Source organism: Oncorhynchus kisutch, linkage group LG15 (genome assembly GCF_002021735.2).
Source record: "Oncorhynchus kisutch isolate 150728-3 linkage group LG15, Okis_V2, whole genome shotgun sequence".
Taxonomy (NCBI): Eukaryota; Metazoa; Chordata; class Actinopteri; order Salmoniformes; family Salmonidae; genus Oncorhynchus; species Oncorhynchus kisutch.
The window spans coordinates 39,423,581-39,447,409 of record NC_034188.2 but is presented as its reverse complement, the minus strand read 5'-3'; the positions used below and the strand labels follow the sequence as shown (position 1 = coordinate 39,447,409).

The 23,829-nt window shown below is 41.4% G+C and overlaps 1 protein-coding gene across 10 annotated transcripts in view; it reads right to left on the bottom strand.

Moving 5' to 3' along the window:
* Window positions 1–23,829, bottom strand: part of rapgef2b (Rap guanine nucleotide exchange factor 2b) — a 144,316-nt gene that overhangs the window by 42,287 nt on the left and 78,200 nt on the right. For 9 of the 10 annotated variants that reach the window (XM_031790242.1, XM_031790239.1, XM_031790243.1 and 6 more), the window contains one exon: window positions 22,780–22,947. In XM_031790242.1, coding sequence (XP_031646102.1) covers window positions 22,780–22,947 — 168 coding nt within the window. Of the gene's footprint in view, window positions 1–10,484; window positions 10,705–22,779; window positions 22,948–23,829 lie in introns of those variants that run through there. The other variant, XM_031790248.1, reaches the window with a different exon arrangement.

Here is a 23,829-nt window from a genome sequence, read left to right as displayed (position 1 = left end):
GAACTGAAAAAGTGTGTGCGAGCACCCAACTTATTGTGGGAAGCTTGTCGAAGGCTACTCTAAATTTTTACCCAAGTTAAACCATTTAAAGGCAATGCTACCAAATAGTAATCGAGTGTATGTAAACTTCTGACCTACTGGGAATGTGATGAAAGAAAGAACCGCTGAAATAAATCACTCTCCACTATTATTCCTACATTTCACATTCTTAAAACAAAATGGTGACCCTAACTGACCTACGACAGGACATTTATACTAGGATTAAATGTCAGGAATTGTGAAAAAACTGAGTTTAAATGTACTTCAACTTTACATGTAGGTAGAGTTATTAAATTGACTATGCATAGATGATAACAATAGAGAGTAGCAGCGGTGTAAAAGAGGGGAGGGGGCGCAATCCAAATAGTCTGGGTAGCCATTTGATTAGATGGTCTTATGGCTTGGGGGTAGAAGCGGTTTAGGAACCTCTTGGACCTGGACTTGGCACTCCGGTACAGCTTGCCGTGCGGTAGCAGAGAGAACACTGCCTGGTGTAGAGTTCCTGGATGGCAGAAAGCCTGACCCCAGTGATGTACCCTCTGTAGTGCCATGCAGTCGGAGGCCAAGCAGTTTCCAAACCAGGCAGTGATGCAACCAGTCTCTCGATGGTGCAGCTGTAGAACCTTTTGAGGATCTGAGGACCCATGTCAAATCTTTTCTGTCTCCTGAGGGGGAATAGGTTTTGTCGTGCCCTCTTCTAAACTGTTTTGGTGTGCTTGGACCACCTTAGTTTATTGGTGATGTGGACACCAAGGAACTTTAAGCTCTCAACCTGCTCCACTACAGCCCCGTCAATGAGAATGGGGGCATGCATGGTCCTCCCTTTTCCTGTAGTTCACAATCATCTCCTTTGTTGAGGGAGAAGTTGTTGTCCTGGCAACACATTGCCAGGTCTCTGACCTCCTCCCTATAGGCTGTCTCGTCATTGTTGGTGATCAGGCCCTACCACTGTTGTGTCATCGGCAAACTTAATGGTGTTGGAGTTGTGCCTGGCCGTGCAGTTATGAATGAACAGGATGTACAGGAGGGGACTGAGCACGCACACCTGAGGGGCCCCTGTGTTGAGGATCAGCGTGGCAGATGCGTTGTTACCTACCCTTACCACCTGGGGGCAGCCTGTCAGGAAGTCCAGGATCCAGTTGTAGAGGGAGGTGTTTATTGGTCCTTAGCTTATTGATGAGCTTTGAGGGCACTATGGTGTGGAACGCTGAGGTGTTGTCAATGCGTAGCATTCTCACGTAGGTATTGCTTTTGTCCAGGTGGGAAAGGGTGATGTTGAGTGCAATAGAGATTGCATCATCTGTGGATCTGTTGGGGCGGTATGCAAATTGGAGTGGGTCTAGGGTTTCTGGGATGATGGCTGTTGATGTGAGCCATGACCAGCCTTTCAAAGAACTTCATGGCTACAGATGTGAATGCTACAGGTTCAGTAGTCATTTAGGCAGGTTACCTTAGTGTTATTGGGCACAGGGACTATGGTGGTCTGCTTGAAACATGTTGGTATTACAGACTCGGACAGGGAGAGGTTGAAAATGTCAGTGAAGACATTTGTCAGTTGGTCAGCGCATGCTCGCAGTACACGTCCTGGTAATCTGCCTGCCCCTGCAGCCTTGTGAGTGTTGACCTGTTTAAATGGCTTACTAACATTGGCTGAGGAGAGTGTGATTACACAGTCTTCCGGAACAGTAGGTGCTCTCATGCATGTTTCAGTGTTATTTGCCTCAAAGCGAGCATATAAGTAATTTAGCTCATCTGATAGGCTCGTGTCACTGGGAAGCTTGCGGCTGTGCTTCCATTTTGTAGTCTGTAATAGTTTGCAAGCCCTGCCACATCCGACGAGCACCGGAGACGGTTTAGTACGAGTCAATCTTTGTCCTGTATTGATGCTTTGCCTGTTGATGGTTTGTCAGTGGGCATCGTGAGATTTCTTATAAGCGTCCGCATTAGAGTCCCACTCCTTGAAAGCGGCAGCTCTACCCTTTAGCTCAGTGCGGCTGTTGCCTGTAATCCATGACTCCTGGTCGGGGTATGTACAGTACATACGGTCACTGTGGGGGGGGGGGGGGCGTCATCGATGCACTTGACTGATGTGGTGTGCCTAATGCCATTGCTAGCCGATTGGAAGGAAGTGGGGTTTTATTTGATCGCCTACGAGTTCTCAGGAGGCAGCCCACTCTCTGGACGCTTTTTCTCCGCCTTTTCTTCTCGCAAATGTCGGGGATCTGGGCCTGTTCCCGGGAAGGCAGTATATCATTCACATCGGGCTCGTTAAAGGAAAAAAAGGATTCTGCCAGTCCGTGGTGAGAAAACGCAGTTCTGATGTCCAGAAGTTATTTTCAGTCATAAGACACGGTAGCAGCAATAGTATGTACAAAATAAGTTAAAATATAACTTACAAACAACTCAAAGAAACAAACAGAAACCCAATTGGTTAGGAATACGTAAAATGTCAGCTATGTTCTCCGATTGATTGTGGCTGTGTGATTGCGTTTCACAAATTTCAAAATACAAATCGCTCAACATGTGGGAACTCCTTCAAGACTGTTGGAAAAGTATTCCAGGTGAAGCTGGTTGAGAGAATGTCAAGAGTGTGCAAAGCTGTCATCAAGGCAAAGGGTGGCTGTAAAATATATGTTTTATTTTGTTTAACTGTTTTTGGTTAGTACATGATTCCACATCTGCTATTTCCTAGTTTTGATGTCTTCACTATTATTCCACTATGTATTAAAACAAATAAAACCTGGAATGATGTGGTGTCCAAAGTTTTGACTGGTACTGTACCTACAGTATTTCATGATGTGTAACAACAATGATGTGTCAAATATTTTAATTTAGTGCATTATTATACAGTATAAGCATTAGAATAAGCTGCCTCAATATCTGCAGCCATATTGGTGATATCTCTCTAGGAGCTGAACGATCTACAGTATTATGGAATAATTCTAAATGTTAAAAGGTAACATTTGAGTGTTGAAAGCTGATCGGAACAGCTGCGCTTCCTTTCTTTCCATCCTATGAGTATCGACACAGGCTCCAACGATGCACTTAGCTTAACGTTCTCTGACGGGGAAATGGATGTTACATCTTCGGCCGTTGTAGTAACGACGCATCGCTAAAACAGTCGTAAGCCTAAGTTACATTGCTATTGGGAAACCGGGCCCTGGAGAATAGGTCGAAATGCCCCTGTATTAAGATGTGTGTCAGGGCCATAGTGAGGTGTTCAGTCTTAACCGATACACTCGGTCTGCAAACTGTATGATTGATGGCCATTGGAACATATGAAAGTGGGTCTGAGCATTGTGCAATGTAAAATAAGGTATATGAAATAACAAGATCAGCAGTTGAAGTGTTTAAGCCTGGAAATGAACGTGGCTTGGTGAACACCACAGAATATTCAATCTCCCCATTACATTGGCTGCATAACATTTCATCTTTGCAGGCAAAACTGTGAGACAGTGTGTGTAACCTAGATGAGATAAGTAAGGAGTGGAAGAGTACAGAGAAAGTCACAAACCAGGCACAATGCTGAAGTCATCATCCAATGTTGACAGAGACATGGGAGAGTGGGGGAGATTAGATGGCATAATATGACCCTGTAAGCATTGTACTCAACACTGTTGTTTTGGAAATTCAAACTCTTACCAACAGTCAATGATGAGGGAATTGCCAAATCAGTCCATGTTCAGGACAACATTTTATATGCAAAAATATTACAAATGTAGGCTACATAACTTGCTTACATAGCAGGCAAAAAAGAAAACGAAGATGTGTTCTCCCAGGTCGGTCATTACAGAAGCAAGTGCTTGGATCGGTCTCTGTGTGTCTCTATGATGTTGTGTAAATCCTTTTGACCTGGGGCTTTTGCATCCGTGCAGCAGTTGAACCCAGGCACAGCAGAACAGGCCGCCACAAAGGCGGCCTCTAAAAATAGGACCCCTGCTTTTCCACAGGCGCGTCTGTCTGACATGTTCGTCTGACTCCTCTCTCGCTCTCATTCATCTTGTGCTCAACTCTGAACTGAATGTTCACCTAGCACTCCTATTTTTTTCTCCACCATCTCTAATCTGATTTTGTCCGGAGCCAGCAGCGTCCTTGAGTCAAATCGGGACATGAGAATACTGGAGTATCAGAACATCTGATAAGAGTACGTGAGCGTACTACATTTAAGGAGTGGTATTCAATCTAAAGCAATAGCCAGCTAATAGGGTAACACAAACACTATTCTGGGTAAATCCATTTCATTTCAATCGCTTTTTGACAGCATCCCTTTTGATTTGAACAAAACCCTACATACATATTTTCCCATTGTAGATGTGCTCGGAAAGTGACTTTTTGGACCAGGACGCGAAAACATTCACGAGATAAAAGGTGCTGAAAGTTGACCCATTTTGCATACCCCACCATACCATGAGACATTCATGTACATCACTGGAAAACATGAACGGCTGAGATTGATATCAGGGTTGTTTATTGATCAAAAAAGGGCTTAGGCATGGCATTGGGCGCGGTCAGCCAGTCGAAGTGGCTGAATTTTAGAGAACAATTTTTGCAGTGTAGAGACATCTTTTCATTATTAAGCTAACTTCCTGTAATTTTACACATTTCCCCATGGAACTGTGAGAAATGTTTGCAGTTTTAAAGCACATTTTCTGTAATTCCACACTTTTTGGCATGGACCTGAGAGAAAATGTTGCTGTTTTAAAGCTAATTTCCTGCAACTCTCAATTTTGCTATGGCTAATGCTGTGTTATTTTGCGCAAACGTAATAACAACATTTATAAACCGGGTAGTTTGGATACGGATTGGCTAAAACAACATTCAGTCGCGTGTATGTGAAACCGCATACCATGACTATGATGTAACTCCTTTTCACCTCGATAAAATGGATACATCAACAATAGTTTGACATGCAGATGTACAAAATTAGCATTTAGATTAACTTGAGAAACCGAAACAAAAATAATAGTGTGAAACAAACAATGTGGGCACTTACCTGCTTCACTGACTGATGTGCAGAAAAAAGGGATACATTGTGAGTTTGCGAACACAACATATACACGGAGCTGAACATCATTCTACGGGACCTGTATGGTTCCGTGAGAAACATGAATGCCGAAGAATATGGGATTAGCAGCTATGCTGGACTTGAACAGACATATCAACGAACCCCTCTCTCGGTTTGGCATGGAGCATACAGAAGGACACCGAATTCACAACGAGCAACAATGTGTCTGTCGGCGTAATTAAAACGTTGAGGGAAGAGGGGTTACGATAAAGCTGCCCACCAGTGAACGGCTACATATGGTATGTAACTGTTAGCTTGCTAAATCATTCTAATGTACACTGACAATATAATCGGTTGCTATGTAGGCCTAACTATTATCCTAACCATTAGCTAATGTCTTATGTTTCAGGTACACAAAAAATGCCGTTGGGAAATGAACATCCTCACAGAAATGCTGCAAAAGAGCTGGCCCGTCGCAGATTTACAAACCACTGCTTTTTGGATCACTATTCTCTCTGACAACACAGCAGCAGCTCCCCCAGTTAAAAGAACAGCATTCATTTCCAGCAGCATGGAGCCAACAAACGATAACATGGGCAAGCCAACAACAAATGATAACATGGGGCCATTTTTTCACTTGTGCACAATAAATGGCAGCATTCAGATCAACATGAATAAATAATTGCCATGTGTTAGTCACTCTAGAAGTGGCGCCAATGCTCGGTTTTTGCATACATTTAATGTAAGCATGAAAGCTAGCCTGTAGTTGTTGCATAGCAACCAGTCTAGCAATGAGACTTTTGTCCGGACTACTTTTTTTCTGGCGGAATGTATTTGTTAATTAATTAATTAATTAAAGCAACATTCATTTTCAATTTAGATGTGTAGTTCCTTGCCAACTGTGTTGGCAACCCGTTTACAAAAGCAGTAAGGCACCTCGGGGGTTAGTGGTATATGGCCAGGCTAAGGGCTGTAGCCAGGCACTTCACGTTAGCCGTGGTCTTATTGGCCATTTATACAACGGGTGGCTCTAATCCTGAATGCTGATTGGTTAAAACCTTGCTGGAGTGTTGCATCAGATCACCTGACCTCAACCCAATTGAGATGGTTTGGGATGAATTGGACCGCAGAGTGATGGAAAAGCAGCTAACAAGTGCTCAGTATATGTGGGAACTCCAAGACTGTTGGAAAATAAATTCCAGGTGAAGCTGGTTGAGAGAATGCCAAGAGTGTTATTTCATAGTTTTGTTATCTTCACTATAATTCTAAAATGTAGAAAATAGTAAAAAAAATAAAGAAAAACCCTGGAATGAGTAGGTATGTCAAAACCTTTGACTGGAACTGTATATGGATGCGGTAAAGAGGTCAATCGAACTTGACCAAAACAATGGAATTGCCATGGAAATGTGTGGGGGAAAGGGACATTCGAAAGATCCCGAATTACCTCATGTCCCCTCAGTGCAAAATATTTTTGCTATGTTGAGGTAAAGAAAAATGTAGTTTAATGCTTGTATGAATGTCAACCCCAACACATGTTCGTGTCAGTCACCAATCAACTGCATTACAGTTAAAAACGGCTGACTACCACTACCGATTTGTGTGTGTGAGCTATAAACCGGTTTATATGAACAAAAGTTAGCATTTAGCAGTCCCTTCTTCTACACCTGAAAAGGGAAACCTAAATGTTAAGCAGCGAAAACAAATATATCCAAATCGGATTTAAGGAACCACATTGTGGCCCTGTTACAATACATGAATCATGATGGATGACGAATATCCACTTTGTTCGATCAGGTTTGTTGAACCGTCTGTGTTTCATTGACCCCTTTACCTTATCTATTGACAGGGTTAGAGGTTCCAAATCCATTATATTCATTGCATTTATATGGTTTTTCCATCCCGAAAATGTATTTTCTGGAGATTTTATAAAAATATAAAATTACCTTTATCAATATATTTATATATTTATTTATATATATAATTCCCCCAGCCCCAGATACACATTTTGTGTTGGGCCCGCCCGCCATTGGTTAAGACAACATGGACTTGAATACATGTCATGTTTTGGCGGATAAATTTACTAAAAATAAATGGGAATATCTGTTGTTTTAAATTATACTGCCAATCCTCAACAGTAAACCTATTGAAATCATAGAAATATGGATAATAGAATACACAATATTTAAGTTGACATTCGATGGTGGGTGGATCTTTTTGGTAGTATTTAGAAGTTAAGTCTAAAATAGTGTACGAGGGGATAGTGTAGTGTAATGTAGTGTAGTGTAGTCTAGGTCTGTGTAGTGGTCTGAGGGGATAGGTCAAATCTATGAGTTCTATTTCTATGATTGAAATGACACCAGCCCTGTATTCAAAAGCATGCTGTCTCTAAACGGATGGCAGGAACACAAAACCTCACATGAAATAGGGTCTTGTGAGAATATGAGAATATGTTTATGCATTTTTAGATAGACGTTAAAGGTTTAAAAATGCCAATTTAACACTAATCTTTTGAATGATATCAAACCCAACTGTTTATGCAAAATGGGTCAACTTTGAGCACCTTTATCTCCTGAATGTTCAAAAAAAGATTTTAAAAAGTAACTTTCTGACCATGGGCAAACATGTATGGAAAGTTTTGTTTAAATCAAAGGGATGCTGTCAAAAAGAGATTGAATTCAAATGGACTCACTTCTTCACTAAAGAATTGTACTATGCAAGAACGAATAGTCGTGTAGACTACTCAACTCCTGGTAGTCAATACAGCAATGTTCACACATAAAAATGGGAAAAACCTCAGCCCAATCACACATCGATTAAAACACGTTCACAAACCCGCTTACTGGTTTGGTTCATGATTTTGTCTAAACCCAGGAAGAAGTAACACCAATTTTGTGATATCCAATTAGTAGTTACAGTCTTGTCCCATCTCTGCAGGCAAAGGTCGAGAGCCATGCATCCACCGAAACACAACTCTGCCTAGCAACACTGCTTCGTGACACACTACTCGCTTAACCTGGAAGCCAGCCACACCAATGTGTTGGAGGAAATACCGTACAACCGGTGACCGTGTCAGAGTGCATGCACCCGGCCCGCCACAGGAGTCGCTAGAGCGCGAAGGGACAAGGACATGCCAGGCCTGCAACACAGCCCGGGATCTAACCCGGGTCTGTGCCTTAGACCGCTGCGCCACTCGGGAGGCCTGATTAGACCATCTTGAACATCACTTTAACGTTGGTTCAGCAGTTGAGATTCGATGTTCGTCCAACAGATAAATCGCGCTCATTACCTCGGTTTATAATCATTAAGCGGTGCAGCAATCCTAGTTATCATGTTCACTGCACAGATTACGACCATATTCCATATTGCTGTTTAATGGGTATTGCAACATATCAGTGGAGAGGAGCCTCATTTTCAGATGTGAAATTGTGAATCTCTATACAACCACAATTGCTTTTCCAATTCTTGTCCTAATAATATAGCTACAGGAAAATACATTTGGCACCATTAAATGAAAATATACATAAGTCTATATCTAAAAGGTGATGCTACCTCCATACATGAAAGTGTGAGGACGAAGGCACATCACATACACACAAATTAGAACTAGCACAGACCGCTGCAGGGCAGAGGTTAGCGAACACACTGTACTTTTTTGTTCACGCATGTGTATAGATGTAATGTATTGACACCTGTACCATGATGCTTTTTCGTGTGTCAAAACTCTATGTAAGTGGTCCACAATGTGGTTGGGAAAAAACATCTGTATTTTGTATTATTGTATCGTTGTGGAGTGACACTTAAATACATTGTTAACACACACAGACACACACAGTACCTGAGCTTTAATGCATTCCTGGGAGCATTCAGGATGAAATGAAAGGCATGAAAGGAAGAAGCAGAGAGGAAGATGGGTGTTATTAAACATGCAGCATGTCACTCAGGGATGGAGAGAATTAAGCCTGATGCTTCAATCGCCGCAATTGACAGCTGTTAAAAAGCATTATTCTGTGCCAGTTGGGCAGGGGTAGAAACACAAAAGCAAGTACATTATTCATTGAGCCAAACACTCCCATCGTCCTTTACCCGTTTCGCATCACAACTGAGCTATCTGAAGACAATATTTCACTGGTTGGGCCTAAAAGAAACCTTACATCAAGACTCACTCAGCCTCAACACAGACATACACAAAAAGACTGAGAAATCGCAAGAAAGCCCTAATTGCATTCAGCGAGGGCACAGTCAAATAAGCGGCCATATTGTGAGACAAAAACGGTTTCGGGAATTATCATTAGACGCAATAACTTCAGTCCCCTCCGGGGAGTTTAAATTTTACATTGAAACAATTAACACCAATCATGGACGGAAATTAGCCTGTGGTTGGTTGGACACGGAGACGAAGGCGGGAGGGGATGTTGAATTGAGGGGGCATCGATTCGCTGAGGCCGCCGCAGGCCGCACCATTGAAATTAGGGAACAGCTGCTCAGGGCCTAGGCAAGACGCTGGCGGCCACCGAGCAGACCCCGAAGAGAGGGATTACTCATCCGTTTGGGTGGAGAGAGAAAGGTGGTAAAATGGAGAGGGTGATAAAGAGAAATTGAGTGAGCAAGAAAGAGAGACAAACACCACCATCACAGAGATAAGACCATCTAACTCAGGGTTGCCATGTCAGCGATTGGCCTATAATTGGCCTATTTTTTAAAAACGATGTCGTTGGGTGAAAATGTATTGGTCGCGGGTTGTAGGTTTTGGAGCTACTTCTAAGTTGCACCGCCACCCCCATGAAATTTCTCTATTTCACTGTGACCTGCTGCCGCTGACTATCAGGCAGTAAGGCAAGCTGTTGCTGAGTGAGTGAGTGGTATGGAGCGCCAGAGGCGTGTGTGTTGGTTGAGAGAGCACTGCAGCAGGTAGTTTAGTCCGCCTCTTTCTTTTGCCCAAAGCAGTTAAGCCAAAACCAGGCCCCGTTATTCAGAGGGGCGCTCTCCAAGTCCGGGAAGTGAATATCACGTAGCGCAACATCTCAGTCACTGGTTAATAACATTTTCCATTATATTTCAAGATTGAAAAATATAACAACATAATGTCGTGGACTGAGCTAGCCATAAACGTCCCTTAACGCTCAAAAGACATTCAATGGCTGCAGCATAGCCTATTCGACTGAATTATTAGCTAATAAATATTTGAGAAATGATGAATAATAAGCATATGCTTTTACCTGATAACAGACTAATAATAATGATACAACTTCAAATACCGAGCTAGTAACGTTAAGTAGCCTAGGTTAACTTAGCTGACCTTCAATTGAGGGAATTCAGCAGAGTTCTCCAAGACATTTTTACAACTCATTTCAAACTCATGGGCAAATGTTACCAAACATGATGCTAATAGGCCTGCATTACCGTAGGCAGCTAATTGTTGAATTACACTTTCCATCCTTACCTTGGAAGGTCACGGTCTCTGCGCTGATCGCCAGTGAGTGAGACAACGCTAGCCAGCCAATGGGAGCGTTTGGCTTAACGGTGGTGATGTTAGTCACGTGATTGAGAGGCTACAGAGCTACACGTCGTGGCAACTTTTTTTTACCAGTTGTAGGTAGGCTATTTAGATGATCATTATGGAGACACCTATTTCCAACCCCTTTTCCCACATAACATTAACATGCTAGAACTGATGCGCATCAAGAAATAACATTGACAAAGCACTGGGGAACTACTTTGGGCACATTAGAGACATTCGCTCTGCAGGTGGTTTAAACGCCATGCTAATGTCGACTTTTGCTTATGGAAAAACGGCATCAAGCGAAGTGTTCAACGCATGCTCCGTGTTTGGGTCTCAGGAGTTGTGCGAGTGGACATTTTAAATGGAAGGTTTTCGAACTCCCTCTCATGCTCCTGTTATGGGTGTTAAGTCCTCAATGAAACTGCCATTAAATGGAGAAGCCCGAATGCAGTGTGCAGTTCGGGGCAGGGCTCAATGTGGGCAGAGTCAAATGCGTTTAACCCGAACCCTTCAAGGTCACCCAAGTTGAGGTTCAAGTCGAAGGTATCAAAGTCAACGAAAGCGAATCTTAAATCGAACCTAACCGACATGGATAAAAATATAAACCATGGAAGTGAGACTGTCATTATGCATCATGTACTTGGTAATATTCATGTTATACCAGTGCAGTGGTATATTTTTATAGAACCAACTACCGCACCAATGTGAGCAAGCTCATTAGCACCCTTTTGCAAAGTAACTAGCTAATTGCTTACATTGAAGGAGTCTAATCTGGACTACATTTGCCTACTTGAGCATGTAAGCCTAGGTTTAAATAATCGATTTGATCGTTGATTTTGTTTTTCTTCAATGTATGCCTTGTTGTGTTTGGCTGGATCTAAAATGTGTATCGTTGACGCCGACAGCCATTCCCTAAGTTACACACAGCGAGTCTACACAGCCTACACATAGTATATACAATAATGAAATGAAATGCCTATTTTATGCCTTTCTAATTATCATGCCTTTTATGTCTATGCTTATTTTTCGTTGATGTATAGAGACAGTAGCGGGTTATTTGCGGGCGAGAGTCCACAAAAAAAACAAAAACACAGCAGCAGTCAACTTCATCGCTGCCCCTTCTGCACATATAAGGCTGGACAACAACCACAAAGGTCAAGCTTTCAGTGAGGCGCAGAGGTACTATTTCTTCCTTTGCTTATTAAATATATTTGACCTTCCTGTTATTTTAATTTGCTCTATTTTCTTCAGTTGCATCGGTGCATTTCATTTGTTATATCTGGTTACTTTACTGGTATTCCTTTCTTTCAGTGTTCACAATCACAAAGTGTGACTTCAGTTGTGGAAATGCGACACGCGTTCATTGTTGCTATTGGCCCCCGGCAACAAATAGTCAATAGAGCTGAGTTTCTGAAGCACCCAGAGGGACGTCAAGAGCTGTTATGCGAGTGCAGAAAGGAGCCAAGGTAAGGTGCTAGCTAGCATTAAACTTACCGTATAAAAAACAAACTACACATGGTTGATGATATTACTAGTTTATCTAGCTTGTCCTGTGTTGCATATAATCGACGCGGTGCCTGTTAATTTATCATCGAGTCACAGCCTACTTCGCCAAACGGGTGATTTAACAAGTGCATTCGCAAAAAAAAAGCACGGTCATTGCACCAATGTGTACCTAGACATCAACGCCTTTCTTAAATCAATACGACAGTATATATATTTTTAAACCTGCATATTTAGTTAATATTGCCTGTTAACGTGAATTTCTTTTAACTAGAGAAATTGTGTCACTTCTCTTGCGTTCAGTGCAACAGAGTCAGGGGATATGCAGCAGTTTGGGCCACCTGGCTCGTTGCGAACTGTGTGAAGACCATTTCTTCCTAACAAAGACAGCCAACTTCGCCAACGGGGAGATGATTTAACAAAGCGCTTTTGCGAAAAAAGCACAATCGTTGCACGAATGTACCTAACTATAAACATCAATGCCTTTCATAAAATCAAAACACAGGAGTATATATTTTTAAACCTGCATATTTAGTTAAAATAAATTCATGTTAGCAGGCAATATTAACTAGGGAAATTGTGTCACTTCTCTTGTGTTCATTGCACGCAGAGTCAGGGTATATGCAACAGTTTGGGCCGCCTGGCTCGTTGTGAACTAATTTGCCAGAATTTTACATAATTATGACATAACATTGAAGGTTGTGCAATGTAACAGGAATATTTAGACTTTTGGATGCCACCCGTTAGATAAAATACGGAAAGGTTCCGTATTTCACTGAAAGAATAAACGTTATGTCATGGATATATTGGATTTAGTGGATATATGGAGGCTTAAATACCCTGACCATGTAAGATATACATGGCAGAGGCTTAATCAAGCTAGTTGTCTTGATTAAATTCTTATGTCATTCTCTCTGGCACCAAAAGTTTAAAAAGTGTTGATAGGGGAAAGAATGCGGTCGGAGCATCACATAATTGGCATATATATTACTCTTACAGAATTTCCATATGAGTGAGGATATTGGACATTTAATCAAAGTCTACTAGATGATGAATTGTTTAACTAGGACAGAATAATTTATAAAGGACTTTTTCCAGACATAACATACACTTAGGTTGGAGTCATTAACTTGTTTTTCAACCACTCCACAAATTTCTGGTTAACAAACTAGTTTTGGCAAGCTGGTTAGGACATCTACTTTGTGCATGACAAGTAATTTATCCAACCATTTTTTACAGACATATTATTTCACTATCACATTTCCAGTGGGTCAGAAGTTGACTGTGCCTTTAAAGAGCTTGGAAAATACCAGAAAATGACATCATGGCTTGGAAGCTTCTGATTGGCTAATTGACATCATTTGAGTCAATTGGAGGTGTACTTGTGGATGTGTTTCAATGCCAACAATCAAATTCAGTGCCTCTTTGCTTGACATCATGGGAAATTCAAAAGAAATCAGCCAATACCTCAAGTCTGGATCATCCTTGGGAGCAATTTCCAAATGTCTGAAGGTACCACGTTCATCTGTACAAACAATAGTACAAACAAGAGTGCTTTGCTGAAGGAGGGACTGGTGCACTTCACAAAATAGATGACTTCATGTGGAAGGACATTTTGTGGATATATTGAAGCAACATCTCAAGACAGCCAGGAAGTTAAAGCTTGGTCGCAAATGGGTGTTCCAAATGGACAATGACCACAAGCATACTTCCAAAGTTGTGGCAAAATGGTTAAGGACAACAAAGTCAAGGTATTGGAGTGGCCATCACAAAGCCCAGACCTCAATCCTAAAGAACATTTGCGAGCAGAACTGAAAAAGCGTGTGGAGCAAGGAGGCCTACAAACCTGACTCAGTTACACCAGCTCAGTCATGGAGGAATGGGCCAAATGAAACATTTGACCCAAGTTAAACAATTTAAAGGCAATTCCACCAAATATTGAGTGCATGTAAACTTCTGACCCACTGGGAATGTGATGAAAGAAAGAAATCATTCTCTCTACTATTATTCTGACATTTCACATTCTTAAAATAAAGTGGTGATCTTAACTGACCTAAGACCGGGAATTTTTACTAGGATTAAATGTCAGGAATTGTGAAAAACTGAGTTTAAATGTATTTGGCTAAGGTGTATGTATGTAAACGTCATACTTCATCTGTAGTTACAGCAGAACCCCTTGTTTTATGGGACACCTAAGTGTGCCTTTAGAGACCATGCAATTCAGTACTCCTCTATAAAACAAAAGCAATTTAGATCAATTAATTGGATAGGGGGCGGTATTTTGACATCCGGATGAAAATCGGGCCCAAAGTAAACTGCCTGTCACTCAGGCCCAGAAGCTACAATCTATAATTGGTAGATTTGGATAGAAAACACTTTAAAGTTTTATAACTGTTAAAATAATGTCTATGAGTATAACAGAACTGAAATGGCAGGCGAAACCCAGAGGACAAACCATCCCCCCCCAAAAAATCATTCTACCGCTAATTTCAATGGCTGGCACTTTTATTATATGGAGAAATCTTGCCCGATTGCAGTTCCTAGGGCTTCAACTAGATGTCAACAGTATTTTGAGGTTCAGGCTGGTTTTTGGAAAAATTACCCAGAAATTGAAGTTTTTCTAGGTGGCTCCAATTTTGGCTGTAGTGTTTCCGTGTGAATCAGAGCACGGTAAAGACGATAACGATTCTCCATCTTAAATTGTATCATTTATTTGCGTATTAAGGTACCTATTGTTTGATTATAAACATTGATTGACTTGTTTGGATAAGTTTATTGGTAACGTTTGGGATTCATTTTGTATGCATTTTGAAGTAGAGAAACCGAGTGGATTATTGACTTAAGCGCACCAGCTAAACTGAAATTTTATGGATATAAATAGAACAAAAGGACCATTTGTAATGTAACTGGGACTTTTTGGAGTGCCAACAGAAGAAGATCTTCAATAAGGCATATATCATATCGCTATTTCTGACTTTCTTGTCGCAACTCCCTGGTTGAAAATGATTTGTTATGCATTTGTGTGCTGGGCGCTGTCCTCAGATAATCGCATGGTTTGCTTTCGCGTAAAGCCTTTTTGAAATCTGGCATGGCGGGTGGATTAACAACAAGTTAAGCTTTATTTTGATGTATTGCACTTGTGATTTCATGAAAGTTTAATATTTATAGTAATTTAATTTGAATTTGGCGCTCTGCAATTTCACCGGATGTTTTCGAAATGGGTCTCACTGATCCGCAAGATTAACAAAAGAAATTGAAGGACTAACAGTACAGTTTGATAGTAATAAAAACTGTACCATAGAGGCACATAATAAGTTAGAGGAAAAACAAAAAGAAATGGAGGAACTTAGTCAAGAAACATCCAATGTAATATATTATAAAAATAAAGGGAACTGGATGGAATATGGGGAAACATGCACCAAATGATTTTTCAATGTTCAATATAGAAATGCTACCAAAAAAAAAATATTGAAACTTGTTACAAATGGAGTCACACATGATTCACCGAATTATGTTTTGAAAGAGGAAATAAAGTACTTTAAGAATATGTTTTTGTTTCAGTCTCCTCCATCTCCACTAACCGAAGCAAATTGTGTGGATTATTTTCCTAATAATAAAGTAAAATTAACATCTTTACAGAAAGACTCATGTGACCGCCAAATTACAGATGCAATTAAAGCCTTTAAGGCTGGGAAAACTCCAGGGCTGGATGACATACCTGTTGAGGTATACCAAAAAAATTTTGATATACTCAAGAGGACCATTATTAGCATGTCTTAACCACTCCTATATAAATAGTAGATCATCGGACATGCAACAAGGTCTGATATCATTATTACTGAAACAGGACCCAAGTGGTATATATAAAGATCCAGTCCATTTAAAAAAGGCCTCTTACACTTCAGTGTTGTGATGCTAAATGCTTGGCGCATAGAATTTAAAAAAATATTGTCAGATATTATTCATCCTAATCAGACAGGTTTTTTACATGGACGATACATTGGAGATAATATAACACAAGTACTGGAAACAATAGAATACTATGAAATTTCGGGTACACCAGGCCTGGTTTTCATAGCTGATTTTGAAAAGGCTTTTGATAAAGTACGACTGGAGTTTATATATAAATGCCTAGAATATTTCAATTTTGGGGAATCTCTTTTAAAAATGGGTTAGAGTTATGTATAGTTACCCTAGGTGTAAAATAGTAAATAATGGCTACATCTCAAAGTGTTAAAATGTCTAGAGGAGTAAAACAAGGTTGTCCACTATCGGCATATCTAATTATTATTGCAATCAAAATGTTAGCTGTAAAAATGAGATCCAACAATAATATTAAGGGATTAGAAATCTGTGGCATGTTTTCTACATGTCTTCTTTTAAAACCACAATTAGAATCGCTCCATGGCCTCAAAGGATCAAGATACTTTTGCTAACCTCTCTGGATTAAAACCAAATGATGATAAGTGTGCTATATTACGTATTGGATCACAAAAAATGGCTAACTTTACATTCCAGTGTAGTTTCCCAATAAAATGGTCTGACGGGGATGTGGACATACTCGGTATACAAATCCCAAAAGAAAGAAATGATCTCACTCCAATAAAGTTTTATAGAAAGTTAGCAAAAATAAGATACCTGTCTATTTGTGGAAAAATCACCCTGATGAACTCTTTAGTCATTTCACCGTTTACCTATTTGCTATGGTTTTGCCTACACCTAGTGACCTGCTTTTTAAATTATATGAACACATTTTTTAAATTATATTTGGAATGGCAAGCCAGACAAAATGAAAAATGGCCTATTTCTATAACAAATCGGAATTCGGAGGGAAGAAATTATTAAATATTAAAGCATTAGACTTCTCACTAAAGGCATCAGTCATACTTAAATCCAAACTGGTTCTCTAGTAAATTGGTAGGAATGTCTCAGCCGATGTTCAAGAATGTCATTTTTCCCTTCATAAACTCAAATATACTAATTGATGAAAAAACAAAACATTTTGATGAAATGTTTAAAAAAGGTACAATTTTAGTGAATGATCCAAATAGGACTGGTGGAGTTATGTATAGAAATGTCAAAATAGTTGGGGAGAGATTTTTTGATGTACCCATTCCATGGCACATGGTTTATGAATTGACAGGTAAAACAACGCCGGATTCAAAACTTCCAATTTTTCAATTTAAATTACTTTACAAAATTCTAGCAACCAATAGAATGTTATATATATGGGGGATACAATCTTCACAGCTCTGCAGATTTTGCTGTGGGGAGGCAGAGTCATTAGATCATTTATTTTGTTACTATCCATATGTAGCTCGTTTTTGGTCACAGGTCCAGGAGAGGCTGAAGAATTGCAACCGTTCCCTAGAACTAACGCTGCAGACAGCAATACTGGGTGATTTGATAAGCCATAGTCAATAATATTATAATTATTTTAGCAAAAATGTTTAACTTTGATTTACAATCTATAGAAGCTAAGAGAATAGAAAGGTTCGGTACTTTTGTGAAACATCACAGCACATTTCAAAAATATATGGCGAATAGAAATCCAAAATGGATGGTGTTAAGAGATAAATGGGAGGGGTTGAATGGAGCTGAAGGGTGGGACTAATAACAAGATAACCAATGTAAAACGTACATAGGTTCAGAAATGTTGTGAAATTACACAGTTACAAATAGAAATCAAACTGGATGGACATCAGAAATAGAGGAAGGACTAAAAACAAACTAAATATAGCGATTGTAAAATGTGTATAATAAGTAGAAGCCTAAGTGTTATTGTTTATTCGTTTACTCCAATTGGGGGAAGGGTGGCAAGATTGGCGGGGAACAATAAAGGTATATTCTAAAAATATATATGTATGGGTGTGTGTGTATGGATATATATATATATATATATATTTACTAAAAAAAAGATATGGGGGATTGGGAAAAAAAACTAAGTAGAGAATGATATGTTTGCATCTCTTGGCTATCTAGTAGCCTATTCATTTATAGTCTACTGTAGGCTACCATTTGTAGGCTACCATTTGCCACAATAAATATGTTGAAAGTACGATATCACTGGAGTCATTGCAAACCAATTTGTGCCACTTGTGTAGCCTACCTGGAGCTTGCAAATGGATTTAATAAATGTCCCATGACTTCAGTTTATCGTTGTCGTAGCCTTAAATGGGAAGTTATCAAAGCTCTATCGAAATTGTCAATTAGTTATTACAGCACATTAGAGAGACGTAACAGTCAGTCAGATGAGGCTACAGATCAAGATAATCAATGGCATGTTGTTGACAAGCACAAACAGTTCATTAATATTTAATTCAGTGATTGAAATTAAGACACCATCTTCAGTAGGCTATTCGGAAACGAGCACTTCTTACCTCGAAATTTCATCACTCAAACTCTCCTGTTAGATTTTTCTATAGTTCCTATAGCAAAGGGGATGTATTTACAATTATAAACTGGGTGGTTTGAGCTCTGAATGCAGATTTGGGGTTGAAATATATTACTGAGCTTTGAGTGTTACTAGTGCCGGTAGCACATGGAATCATGGTAATTCCGCCAAAACGTTATATTTTTTTAATTATAAACTGGGTGGTTGGAGCCTCGAATGCTGACTGGCTGAAAGCCGTGGTATATACAGACTGTATACTATGGATATTAATGTATTTTTACTGTTCTAATTACATTTGTAACCAGTTTATAATAGCAATAAGGTACCTCTGGGGTTTGTGGCATATGGCCAATATACCACCTCTAAGGGCTGTATCCAGGCACCCCCCTGTTCCGCCGTGCATAAGAACAGCCCTTAGCCATGGTATATTGGCCACATGGTCCTTATTGCTTAATTATAAACTGGGTTTGGAGCCCCAAATGCAGACATGCTGAAAGCTGTGGAATTACAGACCATATACCAGGGTTATGACATGTTTTATTTGTGATGTTCTAATAACGTTTCTAACCATCTTATAACAGCAACGGCTAACGGCTGTATTTAGACACTCCGCATTGTGTCATGCTTAAGAACAACAGCCCTTAGCCATGGTATATTGGCCATATACCATAACCCCCTTGGGCCTTATTGCTTAATCATAGCAGTCAAACGAGTTAAACCGACATCCATTGATGGAAAATTATCTGGCGAGTTGAATGTTTTTGTTTGTTTGTTGACATATTCAAATTCCTTTTATAGTCACGTCATAATATTTTTTGATAAACGCTACTAACGTCATCTGGCTTGATGTTGTTATGGAAAAAGGGTTTATTGTATAAATATGGAAACACCTCCCTTACTGCGGCAAATTAAAAACGTTTTTTTTTTAACTCCTTTTCAGGCCGCTTCGGGCAGGTTTTGAGTGGTCATTGTTATGGAAATGATAACTGGACCTGGCAACCCTGATCTAACCACACTGTTGACAGACTCTAAATTGACATACATTTTACAACATCATGAAAGAAATAAAGAAACCAAGAGAAAGAGAGAGAGCAAGAGGGACAAGATGAAAAAGGATAGAAAGAGCCAGCCTGAATAGGTGGTGCCCATTCTGAGGACAGAAGGGGCTCAGTCAGTGTGGCCGACCTCATCTGAGCGAGTGGTGTGTGATGCATTCTAAGATGTCCGATAGCGTCGGCTGCAGGGCTCACAGATAGTCTAAACCCCAATGGCTGATTTGACGTCCAGTTTTAAGTCTGTTTAACTGCATTTTTCATTTGGAACTTGTCCTTTAGCATTGCTATTGTTTCAGTAGCTTGGTTTCTGCCTTTGAAGCTATTAGCCTTAGCCTCATGTGAAAGTCAGGCTATTTATTTGGTGAAGCACCAGGTCATTTTTGCTTTCTGGGACTTTGAGGTAAAATGGATGTCTGGCAAGTGACAACTATCCATTATTTAATGGCGTATTTACCCTTGGGAGCATCTTTTTCAGGGGGAGACCGGGACATTGGGCTACACACAGAACCAGATGTCCCAAGGAGACCATCAGTGCTAGGTTAGCATGCCATTGGCAGTATACCTGTTATAATTTATTGAGACACAGTAGCTGTTGGTCACATCCCATCACATCAGGTCTACGGTGGGGGAACAAAGGCTTGGGACCCTCTCTTTGCTTAGAGGGGATGAGAGGATGAACCCCACTGAAGAAAGGCCCACACTTAAAGCAAGTGTCCTGCATATTGTTTTCAATAAAGCACGTTCCTATCGGCAATATATATATATATATATTTTGCTGAAGAAAAACATTTGAAAGTAGAGACAGAGGAGATATATTTGGATCGGTGTCATCATAGGTAGATAGATACCTTGAATGAAAGACCCCTTGCTGTAAATGGGATATCCCCACAAAAACAAAATGTTCTTGCAATACACAAGACCAATGTCCATGCAATACACCTATTCCGAATGTCTACCAAGTGAGATTTAAAGGGGCGTAAATTTGAGTTACGAAGACAAACCCAAGCTTTCGGCATGTTTACACGGCTTTCTCTATTCCTCTGACAAAAGTTTCTCCCTGGCGCATTTTTCACCTCTAAATGCGCCTCAGGGTTTTGAGAAGAAAAATCCCGGCGTAGCCTGGCATTCCAAATGCGGGAGATTAGCGCGCTACATGTCATCTTAACATCCAATGCCCATCCAAGCTTTCCCCCTATGCGCTCGGCAGTATCGTCTCAACTGAAGTTATTCCCTCTACGCACTGCTGTACTTCAAGTGCACTCCACTCCACTTGGGACTACTTGTTACCATGGCACCCCGCTTATTCTTCCCACAGGGCCTCTGAGGAGAACTAGAATTTTGTGACAGGCGCCGTCAGGCCATGAGAAAGTTCAGGGTATCCTTTCATGTAAAAAAAAAACAAAGCCAGTCTAAAATTAAGGGTCGGTGTTGGGGGGGGGGGATGACGTCCGGCGCATTTCCGCTTTGTATGACAAACCCAGATTATTCCATGGCGTGCCAAACAAGCCGGGGTACTCTTCTTGACACCGTCCTCCCTTCAGAATTGCAGAAATAGGAGGAATGGGTTGAAATAAGGCAGAACTGGGGCTCGTGAAAAATAACATGGGGCATGGGGTGTGTTCACATCATGAGTGAACATGGGTTCCCATGAATAGCAATAGGGGGGTGCGTTCACGTGATTGTATTGTATACTTTATTAGTGAACCCTTCATTATAGTGAACATGGGTTCCCCATTCACATAAACACACTTTAGGACCCATCTCGGGCACTGCTGTGGCCACCTCAGTGGACTGTGGCGTGCTCCATTGGAAAATAAGAGAGAGACTCTCCATCTCCACACATGCTGCCCTTTTAGAATATTTGTGGGGGGGGGGGGGGGGGGTGGCTTGCATAAAGATAGGCACAGCTTTGGGACGACATGATGAATAGGACCCCCTGTTCTCTCTTCTACACAGACTGTTCTCTACTCTCCTCTTACCCCCCTTTCCAGTCATGCTCCTGCTGATTTTGCTGGAGACACCAGCTGGCTCTACAATTGCCATCCACATCAACCCCTGGTGGGTGACTCGACACGGCTTCTCCCTTCAACTTCATGGAACTCCTAGAGCTACACTGTGTAGAATAACAACCACCCTGACACCGCCTGGAGCAATAGGGGACACAGGGGTTATGGGGTGAAGGAAAGATGCAAAGGGAGTAAAGGCAGTGGGTATATGGGGGTGTAGCATAGAGGCACTCGTTCTAGAAAAAAAAGGGGCCCAAAGATGACACAGGAAGGTATAACCTATATATAGTCTATTAAGGTCAGACGGTGAGTTTGTAGCAATGGTGCACAAGAGTCGAGTCGAGAAAGTTATACAAGGTAGCCTACAGCGAGGATAGCAAAAGGGTGAACAGCATGAACAATGCATTTCGGAGTATAGGTACCCAAGAAGGGTAGAATAATAATATAATGGTGAAACAAGGCACAGCAAGCCTACAGCAAGCACGATACATTGACCACAACGTAACTATAGAGCAGAGCAAAGTAGAAACAAGGGTGCACACAGATCAGGGTAGACATGTCAGGTACTGTGTAAGCTGTGACTACACAGACCAGGGTATAAGGTACTAACTAGTAGGCTCCACAGACCAGGGTATAAGGTACTAACTAGTAGGCTACAGAGACCAGGGTATAAGGTACTAACTAGTAGGCTACACAGACCAGGGTATAAGGTATTCACTAGTAGGCTATACAGACCAGGGTATAAGGTTCTCACTAGTAGGCTACACAGACCAGGGTATAAGGTTCTCACTAGTAGGCTACACAGACCAGGGTATAAGGTTCTCACTAGTAGGCTACACAGACCAGGGTATAAGGTTCTCACTAGTAGGCTACACAGACCAGGGTATAAGGTTCTCACTAGTAGGCTACACAGACCAGGGTATAAGGTTCTCACTAGTAGGCTACACAGACCAGGGTATAAGGTATTCACTAGTAGGCTACACAGACCAGGGTATAAGGTATTCACTAGTAGGCTACACAGACCAGGGTATAAGGTATTCACTAGTAGGCTACACAGACCAGGGTATAAGGTTCTCACTAGTAGGCTACACAGGTAAGCGTCCAACAAGCTTAGACGAGGACTATGTTAGCCGACACAAGCGGAGGCAAGGTAGGGAGTACGTTAGGCCAGCACAGAAACTCAAACTACACAAACTGGACCCTCCCTTTTGGCACCACAAGTATCCAGTTAGTTACTAACTAAACAGGAGGAGCCAGGTAGCTAGATGGTGACTCACCGTGTGGTATCCCCTGGCTATGGGCGGCTTGCCAGTGGGGTACGGGTCCACCGTGTCGATGATGGTCTGCCGCTCGCCCTTCTGGTTGATCTTGCGGAACCTCCGGCGGGACTGTCGGTGCGATGCTTGCCGCTGGAAGTACTCCTCATTTTGGTCCATATAGTCCACCTGGGGAAACAGGGTAGGAGGAAAGGAAGGAGTGACTGTCTAGTTTTCCTCGCCCCCTCCCTCCCTCCCCCTCTTCCCGCCCCTCTCACTGCGTAAAAATTGCAGCGTGTGTGTGTGGGCTGCGCCTCAACACTCCTCTCCCGACATCAAAGGAAGCTATCACAACTCCAGGAGAGGGGGAACGAGCGAGAGGGAGGTGTGTGAGAGAGAGGTACATAGTGAATTGGCAAGGCAAGCGTGTGAAAGGAAGAGGGATAAAATAGAGGAAGAGATCAAGAGAGGGATGGAGAGAGAGAGAGGGGAAGAAAACAAGAGAGGGGAGACAGAGGGAGATGGAAGGAGAGATGGAGAAAGGGAGACATACCAGCCCCTTGCCCTGATGTGATTCAGATTTAGTCATTCAGTCTCGAGTTCAGTCATTCAATCAGATGCTGCCCTCCCTCCCTTATGATCATACTGCTCCTGCCGTCGATCACCCTCGGGAGTCACAGTCCCATGAAATGGCTCAAAATGACCGTCGTAATAAGGGATAAGTGCACAACTGGCCTCAAATTATGAGTACAACTTGAGGTTCAGGAGTCACAAGGCATCGGCCATCAGAAGACAGAAATGCATGTACTACCTGCAAAAATATTGCAGCAACATCTTTTCTCTGCTCACAAAATGGATTTCAACGACTTAATACTTAACAGTCAAGTGTAGTAGCCTGATGAAATAGGCCTGGTGATAGAATGACAAATTTAAGGCGTTTACAGTTGGCACACACTCCTCCCTCACAAGCTTCTTCACTGCGGCTTCACATTTCACAGCACTCAGCCTTTGGGATTACACATAAAATCTCTCTACCTCTCTGCCGTACCAACTGCTGCTATGGCAACGGCA